At 35.3% G+C, this 25,075-nt stretch overlaps 4 protein-coding genes across 5 annotated transcripts; 3 read left to right on the top strand and 1 right to left on the bottom strand.

Moving 5' to 3' along the window:
* Positions 1–21: 21 nt before the first annotated feature.
* On the top strand, positions 22–3,687 carry LOC131783406 (GTP:AMP phosphotransferase AK3, mitochondrial-like). The gene is made up of 6 exons (XM_059100145.2): positions 22–382; positions 1,103–1,209; positions 1,572–1,637; positions 2,305–2,355; positions 2,534–2,601; positions 2,711–3,687. Exons 1-6 carry the CDS (start codon positions 37–39, stop codon positions 2,805–2,807), a joined length of 735 nt encoding a protein of 244 aa, XP_058956128.1. The 5' UTR covers positions 22–36; the 3' UTR covers positions 2,808–3,687.
* A 1,533-nt stretch (positions 3,688–5,220) lies between these two features.
* LOC131783433 (uncharacterized) lies at positions 5,221–10,518 on the top strand. 2 transcript variants are annotated; one of them, XM_059100187.2, is made up of 3 exons: positions 5,221–5,272; positions 6,742–6,792; positions 8,207–10,518. In XM_059100187.2, the coding sequence occupies exon 3, from the start codon at positions 8,297–8,299 to the stop codon at positions 10,406–10,408; it is 2,112 nt and encodes a 703-aa protein (XP_058956170.2). In that variant the 5' UTR covers positions 5,221–5,272; positions 6,742–6,792; positions 8,207–8,296; the 3' UTR covers positions 10,409–10,518. The 2 variants fall into 2 exon arrangements, with proteins under 2 accessions (XP_058956170.2, XP_058956171.2); XM_059100188.2 differs by lacking the exon at positions 6,742–6,792 and having other exon boundaries at positions 5,233–5,272.
* Positions 10,519–11,749: 1,231 nt separating this feature from the next.
* On the top strand, positions 11,750–17,737 carry LOC131783418 (dolichyl pyrophosphate Man9GlcNAc2 alpha-1,3-glucosyltransferase). Its single transcript, XM_059100161.2, has 15 exons — positions 11,750–11,887; positions 11,981–12,065; positions 12,735–12,824; positions 13,150–13,238; positions 13,365–13,450; positions 13,756–13,820; positions 14,347–14,523; positions 14,758–14,820; positions 14,950–15,031; positions 15,141–15,226; positions 15,421–15,505; positions 15,740–15,810; positions 16,001–16,069; positions 16,458–16,581; positions 17,035–17,737. The coding sequence occupies exons 1-15, from the start codon at positions 11,803–11,805 to the stop codon at positions 17,239–17,241; spliced, it is 1,464 nt and encodes a 487-aa protein (XP_058956144.2). The 5' UTR covers positions 11,750–11,802; the 3' UTR covers positions 17,242–17,737.
* A 1,084-nt stretch (positions 17,738–18,821) lies between these two features.
* LOC131783378 (uncharacterized) lies at positions 18,822–24,912 on the bottom strand. Its single transcript, XM_059100114.2, has 16 exons — positions 24,794–24,912; positions 24,432–24,540; positions 23,782–23,830; positions 23,423–23,477; positions 22,803–22,855; positions 22,626–22,675; positions 22,509–22,551; positions 22,360–22,409; positions 22,217–22,270; positions 21,458–21,491; positions 20,826–20,899; positions 20,437–20,472; positions 20,124–20,176; positions 19,931–20,000; positions 19,693–19,792; positions 18,822–19,063 (listed from the first exon to the last, which is right to left on the bottom strand). Exons 1-16 carry the CDS (start codon positions 24,838–24,840, stop codon positions 19,011–19,013), a joined length of 930 nt encoding a protein of 309 aa, XP_058956097.2. The 5' UTR covers positions 24,841–24,912; the 3' UTR covers positions 18,822–19,010.
* Between the last annotated feature and the right edge of the window lie 163 nt (positions 24,913–25,075).

Raw genomic sequence — 25,075 nt, 5'->3', positions numbered from 1 at the left:
TTTAGTTCCAATAATATTTCCTTGACTGATATAAATATGCGCTCTGCCCATCGCCTTCGACTACTTCGTGCAGCGCTCTCGCCTATCAATCATATTCGCCAAATACACCTGTCGAACATGTCGTCGAAGCCAGTGCGCGCCCTCATCATGGGCCCTCCAGGATCAGGTAAAGGAACTGTATCTGAACGCATTGTAAGTACTTTTAAGGTAACACATTTATCGAGTGGAGATGTGCTCCGATCCCAAATTAAAGAAGGTACAGAAGTTGGCTTGAAAGCAAAAGCGATCGTGGAAAAAGGAGGACTTGTACCTGATGAAGTCATGATAGAACTGATAATGGCCAAGATGAAGGAGTTGTCTGGGGGAAGCTGGCTTTTAGATGGTAGGTACATGTCAAGGCAGTTTTCAGGATTTTACAATTTCAGGATATGTCCTTGGTGCAAACATCTCCTCAGCTGATCTGTACAAAATTGATTCGAAATGATATACTTATAATGCAAATTGCGTACACAGTTTTAATAGAAAATTAATTTTGATTGGATTTATTTTGAGAGTCATAAGCTAATAAAAACTATACAGTATCCAAAGCTCTCTTTGATTTGTATGAAATTTGAAGTGATAAACAGATGCCAACAACAGTGAGGTTTCTTATCTGAAGCGTGGAAAAGACGTCCATTTTGTGAGGAATGCAAGGAGAGGGTCGTTTCTGTTCAGAAGAAAAACTATTTCCACACAATGCATGGATCACTTTTTCCTCAATGTGTCTTGTCATGGGAAAGGCCCTTTGATATATTTGTTTCCTGCAACTTGACTTTCAAATTTCTTGCTTTAAATGAAAACAGTGCCTTCCAAAGGTAACTAGTTTTGCCACATTGGCATTCACTGTTGGTTAAACACTTACCTGTGTATTCTACATAATTTGTGACTTTGTTTCATTAGAAAAGAGGCTTAGAGGATCAGACTATAGCCTATAATATTTTAACATACGGGTATAAGCAGGAATATGGGCAGAGGACAGAAAACCCAGGCATAAAGGGCGAGGTCCCTTGAGAATGATCCTGGTGTGTATTTACTACTCTTCTATCTACACCTCTATTTTTAGGTTTTCCAAGAACTGTTGTACAGGCAGAGAAGCTGGGCGAGAAACAAGAGCTTGATGTTGTTATAAACTTAGATGTTCCATTTGAAACCATAATTGATAGAATTTCAGTAAGTTTTCTTTTTCTATTTCTGAAACATCAATTTGTACCATGTTGAGTCACATTAGGTGGTCTCTCATGATCCATAACAAGAGATAATCTAATGAAAATTTCAAAAAGGTTAGAGTGATAATAGCCAGTAGTTACTCTGCAGATCAATTTGAGTAATGTGAAGTCAAATAAGTCCAAAAGAAAATAATGTATAGTTAATTAAAAAAAGCAGCCTTTTGTGGCACTAAACAAGTTAGAACAGAGGTAAACCAAGTACTGTTGTGCTGGTATTTCAGCACTGTTGTCACTAATGTGTGAATAAAAGAAAGATAATTATGTCTTGAAATTAAATATGAAATATGTTTACTTTTCACTTCCTAGAAACGTTGGATACATCCAGGGAGTGGGAAGACTTACAACTTAGATTTCAACCCTCCTAAAGTACCAGTACGTGAGCAGTATGAAGTATTTTATGACTGCAGTTAATCTTTACAATTTGTGATGATTATTAACTTTTATGAAGATTAACATCTGGGTGTTTAAGCATAAGAAGGGTTTTAATCATGAAATGTTTCTGTTATTGGAGACATTTGAATAACATTAAGTGACACTGTGATTTGATAACAATCCAGTTGTATTGTTCTTCTGAATATTTACAATTATGTGATTTAATTAAGTAATATAGGACTGTTTACCCCAGGTGCTGGTGTTTATTTTAGGAAAAGTCTTTTCAATCCCTCAGCTCTTAGTTACAACAAGGAGATAGGGTCAAAAGGAAAAGGTGACTTTTTGGTAGATGCAAGACAAATTGTTCAAAGTTGATCTTCTTTGTATTAGCTGTAGTTATGGAGGAAGATAGTAATTGCTTAGGGTTGAAGTTCTTATAGGTTCCCTGGGGTGGTCTCTTAACAATAATATCAAGGTGACAAGAAGGTAAATGCAAGACCTAGACAGACTGTGAGCTGTCTGCTTTCCAACCTTCTCAAGATGATGTCTGCAAGTAGTACTAACATTAAGACAGCAAGATTGCTTCGCTGAGAAAAAAATCAAAGCAGTGAGGTTTTTAAGTTATGTGTTGTGTTGTTTTAAAATTAGCAATTAAATTTCTCTTTAGGGAAAAGATGATGACACAGGTGAGGATCTTGTTCAAAGAGATGATGATAAGGTTTGTTATCTGGCTTACTGTGAAAGTTTTGATGTATTTTTGAAATCAAAAGCCCTTTAATTAATCAGGAAGTGTTCTTAAAAACAACGGCATGTAAAAGAGAAAGAAAGGATTGAAAAAAAAACACTAACTTAATGAAATTATTAAAATTTGTATGATGCTGGCATTTTTCCTCTAGCCTGAGACTGTGCGACAGAGATTAAAACAGTATGAGGAAATGACAAAGCCACTTATTGATTTTTATACGTAAGTACAAACAAGTACAGTATGTTGAACCATTTTGTGTGATTTAGTCTTCACAGAAATTTCATGTTTTATGATATTTCACACTTTTTATATGCTGTTTTGTTTACAGGAAACAAGGAATACTTGAATCATTTTCTGGAACAGAAACAAATGTAATATGGCCCAAAGTCAAAGATTATCTTACTGCAAATTTCTTCAAACTATAAGAAATTGTTTGGGTGCGACATACTTCGCAACTGTCTGCTTTATATAATTATTCACAAGTTGTTTACTAAGTATTTTTCTCAGGTTCTTTGAATATTTTTATATACTCACTGATCATTTGGCAAATAATTGTCAGAAATCATGCTTTGTGTAGAAAGCCTTCAATTCTTGAAGGTTGGTGGAGATTTCCCAGTTCCATATGGATTTAAACCACAAACAGTTGTCTTGTTTCTTTTTCTGGTATTTAGTGATTTTTATAGGTTATCTAGTCATAAAAAAATTCAGATCCAAATCTTTGCAAATGAGAAATTTCAAATTTTCCAATGTCAAAAGCACATGTCAAAAAAACAAAAATCAATGACTCTATCAAATTGCAAGTTTTATGCTATTATAAAAGCCAGAGGAAATAATCAAAGGGGAAAGAGTCATGAAATTCAGGCTATTATTGTGGGCTTTAGGTTTTGCTATTCATGTAATTAATAAGGATTAAAAATCCCAAATAAAATGGGAAGTGAAAATAACTTGTTGGAAGTAAAAATTTTTCTTACTGATTGACATACTTTCCTTAAATTTTAGTTCCAAGAACTTATAGAAACACAAGTAAATTGTTTTTCTTAGATCTTAAATCAGTTCTCTTTAGTTGGAAAATTTACTGAAGATATATCAGGGAATTATTAATTCAAGTATAGTTAGGTTGTATCAATTGTGAGGGAAATAAGTCCAAAAGAAAATAATGTGTAATTAAGGAAAACAAAAAAGCAACCTTTTGTTTTTTGTGGCACTTTATAAAGACGAGTGGTAAACCATGTGCAGTTGTGTTAGTAGTTCAGCATTGTAGTCTATCATGCAAATGGTAGATTGTCAATAAAAGAATAAAAATTGTCTCGTTGTGAGTGTATTGAAGATGATGGCATTACATGTACAGTGTGACATTATGTAACACTTTCTCCAGGGTTGCATGAGGTGTACTAGGTAGAATTCATGTGGTGATCTGTATTTGTCCAATGTAATAACGGTAACAAAATAATAATAATAATAATACAAATGATAATGATGATGATAAAAATGACATGTAATAATTGATAGTGTAAGGTTTCTTTTAAGATATTTTAACATTTTAAAATACTTTTTAAATTTAAGTATTTTTATAAAATAAGACTCCGTATTTAAAATTCTGAAGTCATACGATTATTTATGCCCAAAAAGTGATCAATTGCTTTGAAATAATTTTTTTTTTCTCAAGCAAAAAGATCGCTCAAATTGCGACTGTTGCCCAAAAATGCTACTGACCCGTAAGATCATTCTCATCTTATACGCGAGATGTAGATCACATCTTGAAAGGTAATTCTCTCCGGTGGTAAACCCTTCAGCAAAAATTTACCCTGAGCCGGAAGAAACTCGAAACCCTAATAAGCGTGAAAATAAAATTTGAATATGAACGCATGCAACAAAGAACATTATATTTATTAAATTGGGCAAACGCCTTTTTTCAAATAGTAAGTTAAATAAATCAAAGTGGCAACAAATATATATAAAAACAGAGAAAGAAACTATATCTTAATTTTAGCACGTTTGTCAAGTATTCAGTTGCGTTTCTCTGATCATTTTGATAAACAGCACCTATCATCCTCCATGTTGATTGTAATTACAGGTCTAGTGCCCTTAGCGAAAGTGTAAACTTCTTTTCATATTATTTCAAATAATTATTGAGCGATCGCTTTTTGACGAAGGGTCTATCAGAGGATAAAATTATCATTTCTGTTATCGCTGTCTTAGCGGACTATTAAATTACCATCTTCATCCTTACTTTGAAATTTAAGATATTTTTTTTATCAGGAACTTAACAATCGTTCGTCCTTTTCGAAGCCTGAAGTCAGTCATTTAATACTTCTGCCTCTTTGGCGGCCAGTTTTCCGCACAATTTTGATACCATTCGAAAATTTTAAGTCTCTCGCTGCGTGGAGAGAAGCAGAGGACTACACTTCGAAAAAAAAGTTATCCAAATACTTGCTCCCTTTTCATAAATTATTGATTACAAGTCCAGTATGAAAATAACATTTATCTCTTCTTTTTATATTTTACCCCAATCTTTTAAAATAACCAGTTGGCGTGACACCATTTGTAACCAGGGGAGACAAGTTTACATTAGTTCGTCTTTCTTCACTCCTGTTTATTTGTTTATTTCTTAGCCGAAGAATACAAAACCCACAACTGTGCAGGAGTTTTAATCTCACTGTCGCATTTAAATTTTACTGAAATAAAAGGAAGAAACACATTTACACCTTATCTCGAACTTTTCGACTACGAATTATTCATTTACGACAAAAAAAATTGATGGCGCCAGAACTCTGCATGAAAAAGATTAACGAATAGAATTTCAGCTTGAGAGAGGTGCTAATCAGAATCCCGTAATCAGTTCGGCGGTTGAAAAAGGTGAATCGATTAAACCAGAACGGGCCATTGAAAGGTAAGTTCAATTCAGCGTTACTTCATTCGATGAATGTCGTGTTTTCACGAATGGATTTCAGCTGCATCGTAGCATAGTTAAATCTCCTTGGTTTAAATGATACGCGATAATAATATCACTCTCCTAACCATGCTATAATCTGTTTACTGTTTCACGAATTTCAATCATCTGGTACGTGGAGTAAACTTCGGCTGATTTTTCGCCGTACAAAGCTCCATTAATTCGATATGTCATAGGCTCCTGGATGTGTTTATTTAAAAGCGTCTTTACAAGAAAAGATCATGGAAAACTTTGGTATACATTGATATGCGATTTGATCTTATGCTTTGATTGGAGTTTTCTCCGTATGTATTAAAGTGTCATTTCGAATAAAGATCGTTAAAAAACTTTAGCCGGAGTTGACAAGTTCTTTCGACTTATGTTTCACATTGATACGTACAGGAATCCGAACATCGGATTCAAGAAGCTTCAAAACGTTCAAAATGAAATATTTATACAGTAAAATGGTAGGACACACCAGGCGCAGACTAATATTACACTTGAAACATTTTGTTGTTTATCGAGAAAAAATTTTCGTTCGATTTTTTCTTTTTTCGAGAGGTTTAAATTTTCTTTTTACAACCATGCATTGCTCGATGTTCATAATTTGCGGCACATTCCCGTCAAAATGTTTTTCTTTTTTTTAACGATATCTACCATAAAGGACTTCATTGTTCCTTTCAATGGCTCATCTCATTAACAATTTATTCAACATTCAGTCAGAAAAACAAAAGCTTACAAATTTAACTCTATTCAAAAACAAAGGGATCACCGATTTCAACGTCCATCTTACAGGACAAATTTTCCTCTTAATTTATTCCTTTTGTTACAAACGTGGAACAAAGGAATTATTTGAGCAGTCCCCATATTTCTGGTTAATAGGAAAGATTTGAGAATTAATAAAGGACGACTAGAAACAAATAGCAGGATACAATTGTATGACGAATATTGTTAAGACGACCTTAAAGAACCCAACGGGAGATAATTTAAATTGTAAAAAAATTCAGCTAAATTTTTAGCTGAATTTTAGCTGAAAGCTCTAGTTTTCTCCTTGTAACAAACAAAAAAAGAAGATAAAACTATGTACCAGCTGGTATTTTCTATTGCTTTTTATAATAAAGCATGCAAATAAACGTTCGATATGATCGTCTATACCAGTCTGTAGGGAAGTCTGGCGGTTTAAAAAAAATAATTTGAACATCACGAGGAGATAAGCTTTTCACAGGAGATTTATGGTACAAACAAACCCGCAATAAAGTGGGAGAGTAAAATAATTTTCCCGGAAAACTCTTTAGCCAAATGAAATACTGAAAATTGTTTAGTCTTACTATTTTAAAAACAAAACCTTGAATACTTAATTGCAGATGTTTTAATCGGGTTTTTATGGAAGTTTTAAGAAGAAAGTAATTGCTTGTTTGTCTGTCTGTCAGTCTGTTTTTAGAAAAGAGTCTATTGGTTTCGATGAGGCGTGCTGTTGAAAGGTAATTATAACCGACCCTTTTTCTTGTTTTATCCACAATATGTAAAGTTCAAAACGGGCTAAAGCGACCAGTGACTGCAATATGTATCTATCAAACCAAACTTCAGCCTAATTTTTACGATAAATAACATTAATAGCGTTTACACAAAAACTTTTTCGGTTTCACGCAAGCTTCTGCGAAAAATTTTAAACACAAGCTTTGGTCTTGAAGATAGGCAAACTCGAACGGAAAAGTTCTCTGTTTAGCCACAGCAAAAGTGCAATTCTTACCGTTTTTCAATAGACATACAGCTGTTAGAAGAATTAGTCTCTAACACTCGGTTGAATTTTCTTTATTACCTATTTCTTTGGACATAAGTCCACACTGTTCTGCTTTGCTATATTCTCTGATTGAAAGATGCTGTGCACCAGCTTATAAAGGTGACACCAAAGATGACACTTCTAAGCTGTCAATCTTCTTACATCGCGATCACTCCGTTTCAGCCAGCGAATCACGTTAGAGTACGTACGACAGTTCCTGTATACTAAGTATGCACCTTCGAATTGTTTACGCAATCACAAGATCGTCCTCTACCTTAAATTTCTTAATTTTACGGTTGAGATCGGCCAGAACAAAGACAAGATTGATAATATAAAAATTATAGTTAACCTATTGGTAGAATTGAAATTACGCTTGAAAAGATAGTTTATGAGAAAATAGCCTTAGAAGATTGTTATATAACAATAGAGTAAACAGAAAATTCGGAGAAGAAGGGGTGTACTTAAGGTACCGCCCCTAAGAAAACTACGCGTTATTCGCATAAGTTATATAATTACAAATTTAGGGCGGAGATGAAAAAGCATTAGCTATTTACAATCATAGTCACCTTTTTTTAAGAAGAGGTGTTGAAGGTGTTAACTTAAAATTCAAGAAATATTCTGGAATAGTGAATTTGACTTTAAAATTTGACTAAAAAAAAACCAGTCTGATAGTAATCAATAGTATAAGAAGCAGGAGTTTCCAGGAATTCCTGTGCGAGGTTAACTTTTACCAGAGAGATTTACAACTAGAAAATTGACATGATTAAAAACATAGCTTATCACAAAAAAGTACAACTAATCACCGATCACCGTAGAAACGGAGCAACTGTTTTCGTACCAAATTCACAACAGCAATAAGAAAAAAAGGTGAAAGAAATTGTACTTAGATGAGATCGACAAAAGCAACCTCTTATTGTAATTTTTGTATCGAATGGCTCAAAGTAATATAATATTTCCATTCTTTTTCCCAACACCCATATATGGAAACCCTTACAATATTTCAGATTAAATATAGTTCTATTTTTATCGTTTAACACAGCCCTCTACGGACTGCTTTCGAATAAAACACGTGTTTAAGATTTCCAACGCAATCTCCATCTCTTGCTTTCCTTCAGTTAAGCTTGTTGCAGTGCAGCCGGAGAACGTGTAGATTACGTCCTTGAGCCGAAGATCATATCTTTACCCAGCCCAGGAGAAACAAAAAAATGGCTGCCAAAGTAAAGAAGACTCGCAAAGGACTACAGAGCCAGCTGAGCCTAATCAAAGTTGCCTTGGTTGTGATAGCTTGTTCTGGTTTCTATCTATTTGTTATGGTACATCAGATAGAAAATCCATTTATAAACAGAGATTTGTCTACACAATTCATCCATGAACCAGAATCGCAACGGAATGACTCCTACACCCAACTTGGAGGCGTAGGTTGGAGGGCAGAGGTAATTTCTGATTTTGTAAGAAATGACGACGCTTTCAAAGATCTGCTTGACTTGGACGATTACGATGCTCCAAAAAATTTATCTTCAACTGATGTTCCTGTCTCCAAGTCCAGCAAAGTGTTACATGAATCAAATGATTTTGACCCAGTCACTGACTTGAAACAGCAAGATGAAATGGGTTCTCCTCAGAATGTATCTTCATTTCTGGAGAGAAAAATGAATACAATTGATTCAGGAGAACTCTCAAGAAATAAACATGGGAGTCCAGTAGAGTCCAAATCGGATTCCGAAAGATATTCTGAAACAGCGAAATCTTCCCGAAGATTTGACAACCGCTCGCCCAACCGGGGGGTTGAACGCCTACGGCATCACATGTTACACCCTCAAATCGGATTAAGAAGGAAACTGGAGAGACAGTTTAAGTTTGTAAACTCATCAAAACACCACATGGTAAACAATGACACAAAGTCCATCCTTCAGCAAGAAAAAATATACAAAGGTGAAATTTTAAATCAGACTGAAAATCTCGCAACAAAAAATAATTTCAGTACCAATGTATCAGACAACAGAAATCCTCTTCGTCTTCTCAGACATGATAACAGCGAAAAGGGGAATATCATCAAAGTTAGTCCTGTAGACACTCAACAAATGTTGGTGAAAAGTTCCCTTCATACATCTCTGTTGTCAAGTAAAATGCCAGTTTCAAATGATCAAGATAAATCATCGCTTAGTAATGTGCAAAATTCAGATCGAATTCAAAATAAAAATTCGAATCGACAAAGTTTTAATCATGGACAGAATTCAAGCAAAGTGGCAACAAATCTTCATAGTCATAGATCGCGACTAAAAGATGAGGAGATAAAACGTACTCCCGACCAGCTTCCGAAAACAACTTCGGTAAAAAAACGAAAGAGTCTCCTTATCTTCGGTGACGATCGTTCTGGAACAACATTCGTAACTAAGATGTTTGCTGCTGATCCTCAAATGTTTACAGTTTATGAACCTTTGTGGGTAACTAAGAAATGGTTTTCAGGATCTATTACAGGAAGTAGAGAGCAAGTTAGAGTTGCGTTGGATTTGATTAGTGCCTTGCTGTCTTGTCATTTCACGCATTCCAGAGCGGGAAAAGATTTTCTTTTTCATACCTCATCGCATTGGGTGGGTGCAGGGGTTTTTGAGAAAAACGTCTTCAGAACTTCTCCATTTAAGCGCAAGACAAAAACTGGAAAGTGGTTCTGGCCTAATCTTCATCGTTATCCGGAATTTGCAGAAGAGGTTTGCCTCAAAGATTTTAACCACAGCGTAGTAAAGGTCGGACAAGTTCGCGTTCCGCGCGAGAGTATCTCGACCATTATCCCACGCGTGTTCCACGCGAATCCCGACACTGACATACGTGTCATTCAAATAGTGCGCGATCCGAGAGGAAGCCTAAATTCACGAATAAAGAACGGGTGGATCTCGGATTTCACTTACGTCCGATTTCGTTCCCTGGTGCGAAAGATGTGTGGTAAAATCGAAGCAAATATTCAGTTCGGCAGAGAATCAAATTCTGAATGGAAAGACAGTTATATGGAGGTAACCTACCGAGAAATTACTACAATGCCTGTTACCACAGCTAAGAAGATGTATAAATTTGCTGGCTTTGAAATGCCAGACAGCTTAATTGATTGGATTATCAAGAGCACGAATCCTGATGAAGAGGAATTACAGGATTCCTTGGATAACCCTTACTCTCATGTTAGAGATTCTCATAAAAATGATTTAAAATGGCGCAGGGAGTCACCTATTAAGCGCGTGCGAATAATCGAGGAGGAGTGTGAGGATCTGTTGAATTTACTCAGCCTTGATCCAATCGCTGACGAAATGGAAACATTACGCTCTTGAATAAAAAAGATGTTTCAGAGCTAAATCAAAGTGAGAAAAATCGTGGAAAATACGAGACTTGAAAGTCAAGAAGTCATTCAATATTTTGGAGTTTAGAGAGTTTTTACTGTAAGAAGTTCACGACTGAATTTGAGATTAAACTTGAAATTTTTAAAATAATTCGCAGTCCGAGTTTGTGAGTAAATTGCTTTGTTAGGTATATCACAATTATGATAGACCTGCTGTCCTTTTTTCGCAGCCTATCCGTCAGACGGAGTGGTCTCGGCCTCTGACATTCGCTATTTCTGCAGTTTCCCCGCACTCACATCGGGATTTACTTCATTGACGGTTCCTGCTCTAATTACTGTGCTAGTAAGGTTAAAGGGATCATGTTAAGAGCTCTTAAACAAAAATAACCAGTTGCTACACAGTTTACACGAAACAAACAGGGTATGCTATTTAAGGATAACTCTCACTGGCTCCAGCGTTGTAAACGCGTTTGTGAGCAGGAAAATCGGAAAATCGGAGACGCAAGGGGAGACATGGATCAGGATCGGAAGAATCATTACAGTTTCATTTTCTTCTGACGCGTATGTTCCGTTCAAAACTAGATTGCGTCACTCACAAATAGCAGCAGAAGAGCCAACCAGTCATACTACGAGTTCTGTTACCATTCGATAGGTTACCACTTTAGAAATTTAGCTTTTACAGATCACAAGCGACGGAGTCACAAGCGGCAACTGCACTCTGTTTGTGATTGCGTTTTTTCTTATTTTTGCCGGATCATATTGCTCTGCACTTCTACCATCAACTCTGACAACTACTTTGAAAACCAATCTTAAATTCATTCGTGCCAATCAGCGCCCATGGACTCTCGGGAGCAAAGCAGATGAAGATTACGCTCATTTCTCGTTTCCTGTCATGGGATTGTTCAGTTTTGTGCAAAGGACTTGGTAACAGTAATGCCGCTTATAGGTGAATTCAAGAAGGAATCAGACCGTAAATACCAGAATCAATAAGGGAAGTAAACAGCTCAGAGCGTTGAATAGACTGAGGTTTACGGGTGACACTGAAATGAATAAAGGGGTATGTTTCCTTAAAAGATTATTCAGTTTTATCGACTGAGTTGATAATGTGAATCGACTACTGTACCATAGAGAGGACAATAAGGCTGACGTTTCGAGCGTTAGCCCTCGCTCTGCCGAAGGGTATTCTCGGTCGGTTTTCACTATAGCAGATTGTTAGGAGAAAGTCAGTTCGGGGCTTTCGCCATATTGAAAAAATGACCGAGAAAGCCCTGAGGATGAGTTTGCCTCGACCACTTTTTCTAAGAGTCTGGGTACGAACCCATGATCCCTTCCTCTCTAAGATGGCGGATGAGATATGAACGTTCGTGAAAATTGATAACTGTGGAAATGGCTGCAACATTTTATGCAGTGGTGCTTTGCGTTCTAGCCAATATTCTTGTGCGGTGGTGTGTGTCTCTAAGCACCTATTCAGGTACCTTGAAATTGAAGTTCTCTTCTGCGATCTCGTGGAGATAATGTTTTGAAATTTACACGCGCGCTTGCTTTTGCTGAATTTGTTTCTCAGGAAAGGGAAAACCCCCAATGTTTGGAGATTATGAAGCACAGCGACACTGGATGGAAATAACATACAATCTTCCGTTTGATGAGTGGTAATCCTGTGTTATTAAGTGCCTTTTATCGGTTGCATGTACATGTAGCCATAGGTGAGAGTGATGTGTCTGATCAGCAGGTCGGAAAGTCATGTCGACGAAAATCGTGATTTCTCTCTGAGAAAATTACATTTGATCGATTGCTTTGATCATCCGGATAAGAATGGTACTGAGAACAGCTGCTGCAAGGAAAAATATTCTGGATGCTTGTGTTTGGTTTTGACGGAAGAAGGAAAATCGTTATAAATTTAAAGAAGAACTTGAACCCTCGAAACTTCCAAGTTCTAACGAGGAAAGCTAAAGAGGATGGCCTCTAAGTATTGGCCACGTGAAAAGACAATGCGATTAAGGATCATGTATTGTTCAGACCTTCGAAGACTTATTCGTGATAGTTGGAAGAAACCTATTTACCCACAATATCTCTCCCAAGAACTGATGGGTGATTCCCCTGACTGCAGACCTTACATTTGTTGATGACTAGTTTTAAGACTTGAATGTCAGGGTGGAGAAAAATTTTTATAATTTCATTACATGCCCTGTTATGAGTGGATTAAAATTATAAAGATTATTTTTTTCTTCTTGTACTTATCAGTACTGAGTATCAGAGAGTTGATGAGTGGTCAATGATTGCAATGTAACTTTATAAAAAATATCAATATTTTTTGGAAGGTACACAAACACAACCAATAATGACTTAATGTATTGGGGCTTGGATTACCCTCCGCTCACTGCATACCACAGCTGGGTTTGTGGCTTCATGTGAGTACTTCAATTAAAAATAATTCTTGAATCTCTGTTTCAGACAGCAATGATCCTTTCACTCCTATGATTTACATTTAAATTTTCCACTCCCTCTGCCTTTTATTTTTTTCAATGAGGGGAGAAATTCATTTTTGATCACTCCCAAGATTAAGAAGGTTAACCCTCAGAACATGGTGCTCAACTGCAGGTTTAACATAACTGTAGTAAGAGATTCTCTTGGTTCCAGGATGTAATGTTTGTAGAGCTCTTAAGAAATTCACACACATTAGTACCTAATTCCAAACACTGACACTATCATAATGATATTTTCTTTATATTGCAGAGCTAACAAGATAAATCCAAACTGGGTTGCACTCAACAAGTCCAGGGGACATGAAAGTCACACGCATAAACTGTTTATGAGGCATACAGGTGAACTGATTTATAGAATCATACTGAGTCTTGTAATTTGATTTTTACAATTATAAGTGCAACTGCTGAGTAGGAAATTTAAGTCAAGTTTATCTCATAGTTAACTTGCTGTTTTGATTTTTTCAGTTGTTATAGCAGATATATTGGTGTATATTCCAGCAGTCTTAGTTTTTGCTTTTGTTTGCTTGAGAAGGAAACCAGTCATCAACAAGGTAATGACAGCATTTGGTATCTAAGACAAGCAGGGTGATGTGCAGGCCTCTTCATTGCAAAGTTACATTCGGAGTGTGAACTTGTGCATAAAGATTAGCGTAGAGGGAGTAAAGGATGGATTCCCCTGTGGATTCTGAGCCCCTTAAAATGTACCATAGTCTCAAACATTTTGTATTAAAGCTTCCTAACAATTCACTGTTTTCCAAGGCTTTCATCTAAATGTTAGTTAATTTTTGATCATAATGATATCTTCGTCAAAGATATGAAATGTTTGTACCAAATAACTTTTTCCATTAATTTCTAGGTTCTTACTGCAGCTACTGTGTTATTCTACCCAGGACTTATCCTTATTGACCATGGTCACTTCCAGTATCCAACCTTGTTTTTCATAATCCAACCTGATGGAAGATATTTGATATGAAAAGACAATGCATCAATTTCAGAATTGTCTTTTTAGGGTGTCCTATGCCTGACCTTCCATAAATTAATTAAAGAGGGTGCCTGGCCAATGCAGCAAAATTTTTTAAAATTGTTGAAAGAAAATTGAAAGAAAAGGTTACTGTGCAGTGTATACTCAGATTTAAAGACGTGTTTTTTAACTCTTGTAACCCCAACATAAGTAGGCATATTCTCCATACTGTTCTCTATACATATGTTTGGTACTAACAAGGATAATTTATTTAACAATCAAACTTCCATAGGTTGGTGATCATTTTCTTTATTCTCATGATTGTAATGAATGATTGAGCAGTATTACTGTTGGGAGAAATTAGATGCTAGTCACTTTTAGGGTTTTTTCAAGTAAAAGTACATAACATCACTGGATTGTGTTATTTTTAAAAATATAAAGTTGCCTTAAAATGCAACTTTTTTTTTCCTTAACTGACTGATTCAGATATAATTCAATCAGCCTTGGTTTAGCTCTGTGGGGAGTTATAGGACTGGCTTGTGATCATGATTTGCTGGGCTCAATTGCTTTTACACTGGCGTTAAACTACAAACAGATGGAACTTTATCATGCTCTCCCCTTTTTTTTCTATTTATTAGGGAAATCATGGAAACAAAATTCTTGGTAAGTATTTTTGTTAATCACACAATTTAAGTAATATAACTTGAGCTGAGCTAGAGTAAGGTTGAAGATGTTTCAAGTGCATATTGATGAACAGATTCTAAACATTCTAACTCTAACAGGGATTGCTTTATATGTAGGTTTTATTATTTGTAACATATGTTTATTCACTCTATGGTGTTTTGCTGTCAACACTGATCCTGCAACTAAGACTTAATCTGTTGATTGTTTACATAGGTTCTCAAGAATATTTAATATTGCAAAAATTGGGATTGTGGTTGTTTTAACATTTGTTCTTTGGTAAGTGACAAATTGCAATCACCCTTGAAATAATTTTTCATTAATTCAGTCATTTTAATTTAACAATAAATTAATTTTTCAATTAATGAATTTTTGTTTGTACTTTTGTTTGTGATTGTGAATTTTCAGTTGGTTACCATTTTTGACTGGATTACCAATGATTTTACAAGTTCTCCACAGACTTTTTCCATTTGCCAGAGGTATCTTTGAGGTAGATATCAAACTTTCATGTCATCCAATAACAATCTGTAACAGTCTAATGCATTGTGTGGATATTGAAAGTATTAATCTAACTTGTATTTTTATCATTCCTTTACAAGGACAAGGTGGCCAACATTTGGTGCTCAATCTCTGTTCTAATTAAAGTAAAAAAAATACTCTCACAAACTCAGATTATAAGACTCAGGTAAGAATACATCATTCACTCAATGATACATGAAAGAATTTTCAGGAATTAGATTTGTAAAATAAGTGGTAAGAAATAGGGGACGTCAAAATATTAACGTTAAGGCTAATAAACCTAACAAAATACGCATTTTTTTCAATTTTTTTATTTTTATTTTTAATCTTCTCTCTTTATTATTCATCCTTCCCTTGCAGCTTCTGGTCAACAATCATAACTTGCCTACCATCCTCACTGAATTTGCTAAAGAATCCAATGATAGACCGATTTGTTTTAGCCTTGGTAAGGATCTAGTTCACCTGAATGTTATGAACTAAAATGCCAAAGGCAGCAGCACAATTTGTCTTAAATGTCATTGTCTTTGCAATGTGATCATCTAAGGTTGACCTTACAGAAGAATCAAGTAACATCCCTTCTACCTGAAGAATACTTCAGACTTTAAATTGACTCTTGATTTAAAGTGATTCCATAATGTTTTTCTACCATCTTATAATTTGTCTATTACTTAAATTCCAGGTGAATTCTTCATTGGCATTTTTCCTTTTTTCCTATCAAGTGCATGAAAAATCAATTTTGTTAGCAGCACTGTAAGTACCGTTCTTTTTAACAATTAATCTCGCAAAGGAAGTTTCTTCTGATTGTGTTCCCATGTTAAGCTAAGGAGTGCTATGACAGCTTCTGATCAGATTGATTTTTATTCTGTTTGTGACTGTTATTTGACAACATATGACAACAGTAATACTTAAATAATTCATGTTTTCTTATTGATCACTTCAGACCTGTTTGTCTTCTGCTTCACTATAAACCCTTTGAGTGTGTGTGGTTCTTAGTCATCTCTACTTTCAGGTTGGTGATAAAACAATTTAAGTTTTGCAGTCTGTAATTAATGTCTTTCAGTAAAACTTACTGTCAATTGAATGTCTCATTAGTCAGCCTTCAGTCAATCATAATGTAAAATTAGCTTGTCTTCACCATGAAATCTCTACTGTGAATAGCCCCCCCCCCCCCACCTTGATGTAGGCTTCCTCTAGTTATCAAGCAATGGGTGTTTTGGTCAAGGGAGACTTGACTTAACCCCTCCCCTCCCAGATGGCTGGGTAGGTACTAACATCCTCCTGCAATATTTTTTCCATTGCCTTTGGTACCAAGCTGAATTCTGCAGCTAGAGTCACCCAACACAATGATTACTAAGAGTAATTACTATCAATAATTAATAACTTATTTTATTTTCCAGCATGTGGCCCTTACTACTGAAGGATGGTTTGTCTCTACCCTATATTTCATGCATGTTGTTTTTCTACACCATTGCTTATCATGTGTTTGAGCTCAACAAGGTAGAACCACTTAAACAAAGTTTGGTGAGTTGTTCATTCTGTACAATCCACACACCATTAAAATTGAGCCAGTTACTTCTTGAAGAGCCCAACTATTGATATATTCTCCAATGAGATAGGTGATGATGCAAAAGAGGGAACTGAAAATCATTCCATGATATAAGGTTTGGTTTTACACCAAATTTTCAGGGTTAAAATTTTATTTAATGTATGGTAGACAGTGCTGAGAACTGATACGAAGGTCATGGGAATGAATGGGTGAAAGCAGTGTTGTAGACTTTCATTGTGAACTCTGATAGAGTTACCAAACAGAATACATGATTGATCATGGTTATGAAGAGTTAAATGCATTACAGCATTCAAACTGTAGAGACATCAACATCTGTACAGTTTAAATGCTGCACACCTTTAATTCATAATGGTAATCAAACTCCTGTTTCTTTCCATGAGATTTTCTTGTACCAAATCTTTTTTCAGTTTGTTCTGTCAGTGATTGGAGCCTTGGGTTTACACATTGGATCAGCAGTTGTTCAGCCCCCCAAACGGTACCCAGACCTCTGGCCTGTACTCATCTCTCTCTATTCCTGTGCACATTTCTTAGCTTTTCTGTGTTACTTTAATTATATTCAGTTTACTATACCATATACTTTACAGTCCATTGTCACAAAAGAAAAGAAATCCTAGGAACAGAAATTATTTCAAATCATTATTTACGGAGATTACCTCTGCCAAAAAAGTATTTGATACTGGTAAAGATTTATACCTGAAATTAATTTTGACATGCAAGAAATGTTTTTCTCAGGAGACTACAACTTGCAATGCAATAATTGAAAACATTGAATGGTATGAATGATTTTTGGAATGGAATCAACCTGACATTCATTAATGTAAAGATACACGTACCTGTTACTAACATGTTCAACACTATTAAATAAGTTTTTAAATTGTCATAATTTTCTTTAATATTACCAGTACTTTCTGATCAATGTTCAATTTTTATTCTTCAATTGTCATGAAAAATTCTACCTTAATTAGAGTCTTAATGAAAACCATAAAAATTCTGTCACATGTTCCATAGCTGTTGAGAAACTTTTTAATGATGAATTTGTGAAGTGCTGACTGTTGTTGATCTTGTAGATGTAGAAATAAAGGCATTACAACATTCAAACTGTAAAGAAATCAATATCATTACAGGTAAAATGCTGCACACCTATAATTCTTAAATAAATGATCCACATCCAACTTCTCACAAACATCCAGAGACAACATCAAGCAAAAAATGATCACAAGGAAGTCAATTTTAGTAAGACAAACACCAACAAAATCCAGTTTACCAGACAATTTACTTATCAGTTGATGCGTGGCTTCAGTAAGAATGTACAAAACAAGTCAATTTCAATTTTCCCACCTCCATCCCCTGGTGTTTGCTCAACCTACCTACTTACCCCCCCCCAGTATTTGCTCAATTTACCTACTCCCACCCCCTAGTGTTTTGCTAATTAAAACAGCTCTTAAATATCACATTCAAGTACTGAACTACCTGTTTGTATGTCTCTCTATCCTTCTGGGTGATCAGAGGCACTTTAAGACTCGCTGTCTTGACCAGAAGAACACAATGTTAAGTCAGAAAGATATCAATTATGCTGTGTCCAACTGAAAAACTGCTGATCAGATGTTTATTGGTCCAGAGGACATGATTATGAAAAAGTTCACAAATGCAGATATGTTGCTTGGAACATTTAATATTAATTCTCTCATTTTTACTTCTTGTAAAGTGATCCAGAACAAAAGTATAACATCCTTAAAACAAGGCACAAATACTGTCAGTAATGATACATGTCTACCCATGCTTTAAACTCCTTCACTCTTTTTTAGAGATACCTTTGAAAAATTAACTTTTTGCCTTAAAATACACCATTCTGAAAAATAAATACATCGTTATAGGACATTTTACAAACACAGCATCAAAACAGGTGGCAGTTTTACTACAGAACTAATATGATTTTACATCATTGAGTGTTATGACAATATCTCGTCATTTTAACCATGTAACCCTTTAATCCCCAAGATCTGATTGTCAATCCTCTCTAGCTGCTACAAATTCCCTTCTAAATCAGTGACATGGATGATAAAGATAACTTCTACCTGTTAAGTTTGAGTATATTCTCATTGCCTATTTGCTGGATAATGTTTGGATATTATAGTAAGAGGTTGTCAGTCACTTCTGGAGTTAACTAGTTAAAACAACAGATGTTAATTCAATATTAATATTAGATGCCATTTTTACTAGAAAAATATTTCTTAAGTTAGACACAATAAATATGTTAAGTCTACAAAGGTGAGATATGCTAACTAAAGTACCTTACAGGTAATAACCATTATTAAATATTCCTACGTTACATAAAATTCCTAGAGTTATAATATGTACTTCTAAATTAGAAGTAACCCTGTCATCAAACACGGCAGTTCTGAATGGTGAAGGTCACTATGTCATAGGCACCAATTTCTAAAATAGACAATAACAAGTACAATAATACTAAATCAATAATGTGGTATAAGCAAAACAGCTTGCATGTTTAACCCTTTAACTCCCAAGATCTGATTGTTAATTCTCCCCTCTAGCTGCTACACATTTCCTTGTAAATTAGTTATGAGAACTTGGTGCTAGATCAAGATAGCAGCTTTTACCTGATAACTTTGAATATTCTCATTACCTGTTTGCTGAATAATGTATGGATATTGTGGGGAGAGGTAAAGATTGGGATGGATATGGTTGATGACAAGGTGACAATGGTGACCCCAGAACTGCTAACCTCTAAAGATTTAAAAGGAATTTTTTTTTCTTTTGGCCAAAGCTCATCCCTCACTACTGAATCTGCCACTGAACCACCTCCCTTTGAAATGCTGTTGATGGCATGCCCCCTTCTGCTTTGTTTGCAATTTTACCCAATATGTAAGAAAATGAAACCAGAAACTGTAAAATAAGCATGAAGAAGCAGTAAATAATTAGGAGTGATTTTGGAGTTTCAAGGTAAGGTTTTTAGGGTAATTTCTTTCAATTGGGAGATCTTACAAATCATGCAACTAGAAGAGACTACATACTGGTATTCCTTACTTTATGAGTTAAAAACTAACCTTTCAGTTTGTCTAGAACCTGATTTTCCTCATTTTGAAGAATCATACATTGAACAGCTACCCAGGCCTCATTATCCAAAGGAGAGAGTGTGGCAGACCTCTGAGAAAAAGCAGATCATAAGAAACATATTAATCATATGGTCTTCATTCATTTACAAGAAACTTCTAATCTCCTGCTTAGCTACATTTTAACACATTTTGATGAGTTTACTCACTGGTGATTCAACATGTAACTTACCTTTCCTGGTGTTATTTTCAGTGCTTTTGGGAGATTTATTCTTTCCACATTGTATTCAACCATCACATACCTGGTCAAAATGATCATCTAATTAACACAATTGAAAACTTTAAATCATGCTTGGAACCATAAATCGCATTTTATGAATTGAAAATGAGCCAAAATGTGACTCCAAAAAGTTAGAAAATCATACTTGTCTGCATGGATGATCCCTTCAATTCTTGATGTAACTGTCCTAACAACATCCTATGATATCAAATAATAAAAACCCTTGTTAAAATCATTCTACTTAATTTTATCACACAAATATTCTGATCCAAATGGACAGTGCTTCAAATATAATACAGCAAAATCTGCCGCTGAACATGGAGAGTTTTAGCTAGAAAAGGGGAGCTGCAAGTTTATATGCATTGCATGTTCATGACCCAATGCTAATAACTTCTAGATACCATTTAATTATACAAAGTCACTGTGCACATTAAGACTTACCATCTGTAACTACTAACCTGAAAGTGGGCTTTAGGGTTTGCAATCAAAACAGCCTACATATTGAGCAAAACCAAAATGAAACCCTGTATTAATTTATTTCATTTGTTAAATAGTTTATAATTACAGTCCTCTCCAGAAATTAAGGGATGCTTTTCTATGTGAACCTCAAAAGCAAGATCAAATGAAACAAAACTGCAGAGGGAACATTCTCTTTCAAAAGGTAGAGAGGACTAGAAAGAAACCACTGAAAATCTTCTCCTCCCTTCTAATTATGATTATAATAAAAGAGCTGTGTCAGCCTCAGGCCTGATACTTCATAAATTGATGCATTTATTAATCAGTCAATTGACTGATTAATACCTTAAGATTAGTTATAAATTAATCAGAAATGGATCAATTATCGCACCTCAGTCTTCATAATTTCAGATACTATTTCTAGTCCACATGCTCTCATTGTGTCCCCTGTTTCAACAAGATCAACTTAAAAAAGAAAAAAACAAGAAAAAAACCAGTCAATAAAATAATGAATCAACTTAGCCTGTTACCGCTGCAGACAGATACATTTATTAACATGTATAAATACACCTTTGACCCTTTTACTTCCACGATCTCATTATTAATTCTCCTTACTGTCTGCTATACAATTCTTGTGACTTGAGTTTGAAGAATTTAGTATTAGAAAATATTATATTATCATTAAATTAGTATTTTCCTTTATTCTAATTGATTGTCTGCTTGCTATTGTATTGTTTTTGTGAGGGGTAATTCTGTCTTGATCACTCGAGGTGAGCTTTTGCCTGAAAATATAATATCTTTACACTTGAAAGAATCACTGTTGCTATTTCATTGGTGTTGAAAACTAAAATATTTCACTTATTCACTTTGCTCACTCCAAAATATTTTCAACACTTGAAGAGAAATTTCCTATCACTGCAGGGCCATGTAATATCCTCTATATTGTAATATTTCTATTCTAAAGTGAGTTCTAAGCTTGGGGCTAAATGTAGCAGTGAGGATGACATCAGTTGACACTCTTACCTATAGCATCAGCAACTCCCAGGCTGCAGGCCACCTGACAGAAAAAAAAATACAAAAAAAAAAGGTTGATTCCCTAATAGCATTTGTATGTGTTAATTATGATATGAATCATGCTTGAAATCTGAAGAGTGGAAAAGATGCATAAGAGTAGCCTATGGAGTATTTTTAATATCTCTAGCTTCTTGGGTCCTCTCCAAACTTCCATCAGTATTTGTCATATCTTGATGAACCTACAACTAAGGCATGAATATATTGTCTTAAAACATATTCCCTCCTTTATCTTCAATGCACACTGGAACGAAGTAAAGTTTATTGATCGTGACCCTTATTACCACATGCGCAGGGTCAAAGAGGCAATTCATATAAGACTTCACCCTAACAACATCAACAGGGATAGTGGAATAGAAATTCCAGAAGCGTGGATGCCCACGTTAAAAAAACACAACGACAGGAGAGCCGTACGGCAGCAGACTGCCGAGGGAGCAAATCACTGAGTGAACAGCAAGGATTGAAATGCACCAATCAGAGCTGTTGAAAAAACAACTAATCACAGCAGAGCATCATGCTTTATAGGATCATGCATGACCAGTCGACCTCATTGCCTGAAGAAGACTAGCAGTATGCAGTCGAAACGTCACAATCAAAATCACGTGTGACTACATTGTGAGACAAACAAAAAACTTAGCTTTTATTTTTATACACAATATAGTTTTAAATATGAACATTTTTCTAGCTATATTAAAATAACAATTGACTTACTTCCACAGATCCACTGACATAGTTAATCGTGGTAGTGTTGTTGGGATCATATTGCTGCAGATACAAATATTGATAGATGACAAAAATGTCAAAAGTAATTTTAAAAAATTCAAAAATCAGGTATTCAAGTATGAAGAACTTACAGAAAGGTACTTTCTGGTGACATTTGGAAAGGATGTGACTATTCTTTTTCCTGTAAAGAAAACAGATCAAAATGATGTTAATATTTTTATAATCTGTTTAAGCATTCCATATTTAAGATTTGAAAAAAAAAATACAAAGATGTTCATACCAACAAGATCCTCTGCACTTGAAATTTTGGATGACACAGGTGCCTGTATACCATGCAAAATAACTTGATTATTTTAAGGGATACTTAAAACTAACTAATTGTAATGATAGTACTTGCCTGTACTGCCAGCCTGCACTTGCCAAATCCAAGGTTCAATAGTTCATGAACTGAAATCATTCAGCAATATGGTTAAGAAACATTGTTTGAAATTAACTAAAAAAGCGAAGAGAAAATCGATACGATATAAAACATAAAAAAAGGGGCTAAAAGAAATTATGCAACAAATACTACTACCTTTTCCTCCACTTTCTGCCACAACATCTCGTCCTGTGATTCCTATGTCAATTCTAAGGAATCAATGTAAATATTACTAACAAAAAATATCAGTGTTATCTATCATTATTACCTCAACCACGAGTGCAGATAATAGTACAACAAAGCCTCTTTTGGCTACAAATCTATTAGAATCCATCCTATAAATATGAATGTTATGCCCCAAATTTATTTGTGAGTCCTGTTCAAGAAAAAAAGCCCGAGAACAAAGAAGTCCTGTGCATGTGCTGGGTCAAATACACAGACCCTTAAAATTAATTGGAAAGGGGGAGATATCAAATAATCTTAAAGTAAGATTTGAATGACAAGGCAAGGGATGTAGTCTTGAGTTATGCCATCAACGGCTCAAAAGTACTGGCATCCAGTTATCTCTAGATCAAACAAATCAGATGAAGGGAAACATTCCCAGTTAAAGATTCAAAGCTCTTGATTGTACCACAAACCCTACTTGTCACTACCACAAGAAATGTATAAAGAATGTGATAGAGAACATTCATATTAATGTTGAGGTCTTAGGGAGTAAGGTACTTAGGGCTTATAACTCAACTCACAAAACCTCCCCTACAGATCCTGATACTGACCTTCCTTGACTAACATAGAGAGCAATGTCCGATGCTGGGAGAAAGACAAGAGCCACTGGAAAGTTAAAACAACCATAATTAGACCTGTGATGACCTCAAGCAGCATGAATTCAACAGATGAACAGAATTTTGCCTTTAAACAAGCAGATCCCTTGAACTTGTAGGAATTAATACCCTCTAAGAATGTACTGCTATCATCTATGTGTGAGTAGAAAATTATTCACACATATGACAATTAGATGGAGCAGGTAGTTGTTTGCAGGCCATATTGCAGCAAATGGAAAGGATGGAAAAGATGCAATGAGAAATGAAATACATATCTATGATGTGCAAGTACTAGAGTTTTGACAATGACTTACTGTCAAGTGAAGTACAGAGAGCCAAATCCAAACGTGCTTTTTTGCGATACTGTAAGAAAATGATTTGTTTAATGAACTTGTATTGGCAGTTCTTCAGGAAGTAGAGGTATGTCAGATCACACAAAGGAAGGTACGGATTTGACTGGATTTAATGTCACAACTAAAAATCTTAACCCTATAAACCCTTAGAGTGACCACAAATGAGAGAATTAATATTAAATGCTCTCGACAACACAACTGAATTTGTGAACTTTTTAGTTCTGACCTCTTTATCAATAAACATCTGATCAACAGTTTTTCAGGAGAAAAAAGCATAATTGATACCTTTCTGACATAGCACTGCGTTCTCCATACATATCTTTCTCATTTTTTTCAGATGTGAATAAATTAATTTTTTTTCCGACACTGCTCAATTTTTCGACGGCTTCGATTTCACCTTCAGTGGAACTTATGTTCTCAAAGATTTGCATAGTGGAGGGGGGGGGGGGGGGGAATTTCCATGGCAATCGAGCCGCTACTTTTCTAACGGCGTTCAGTGACCGCACCCTCACAACAGCAGAATTTACTTAGCCACCCCCCACTGTGTGGTTCCGTCATCGTAAATCTTTACCATACAGAAAATTTTAAATGTTAAGTCTTGTTCAAATTACCTTTACTCCAGCCCTATCCAGTAACGCAATACACTGATCGTAGAGTCTTCCTTTCTTCGGCACTGCCATAAGCATGCGATTTTTCAACTGTTCATCGCTTACATTGAGCCTGAAAAAATATGATTGCGCTCAGTCACCACAAAAATATAAAGATGAAATACTTTGATGCATTTCGAAGGCAGTTGTAATTTTCAGAGCAAGACGACGGTACTCTGTACATGTACAAAATTGAAAATACCAATAGGTCCATGAAACACACGTGTCATATTATTAAATAATTTTGATAATCTTTTGGTGAAATTAGATTTCAGCGTCACGTAAGGTAGAACAAACAAGCTATGGTAAAATCAAAATCCATGTACCTGTTCAAATTTCCCTCAAAAGAGGGATCTGCTTGGATACTCGCCATCAAAAACTGAAACGAACTTTCCAGAGAAGAGTTGCTCAGTAGCGCCTCGTTACAAATCCAAATGCGAAATGATCGAATAACTTTTAACCTTTACTACTTCATATACGCGACATGTAATGTACCAAAGAGGACTTAATGATTCAACTGCAAAAAAAAACCAAAAAAAGAATAAGATTAGGTGGCTCGGTACACAGACCGATATTCCCTAAAACAAAATCAAACGCTTTTATTTTCA

Source organism: Pocillopora verrucosa, chromosome 12 (assembly GCF_036669915.1).
Source record: "Pocillopora verrucosa isolate sample1 chromosome 12, ASM3666991v2, whole genome shotgun sequence".
NCBI classification, from domain to species: Eukaryota; Metazoa; Cnidaria; class Anthozoa; order Scleractinia; family Pocilloporidae; genus Pocillopora; species Pocillopora verrucosa.
The sequence above is the reverse complement of the archived record's forward strand: the minus strand, read 5'-3'. Positions and strand labels throughout refer to the sequence as shown.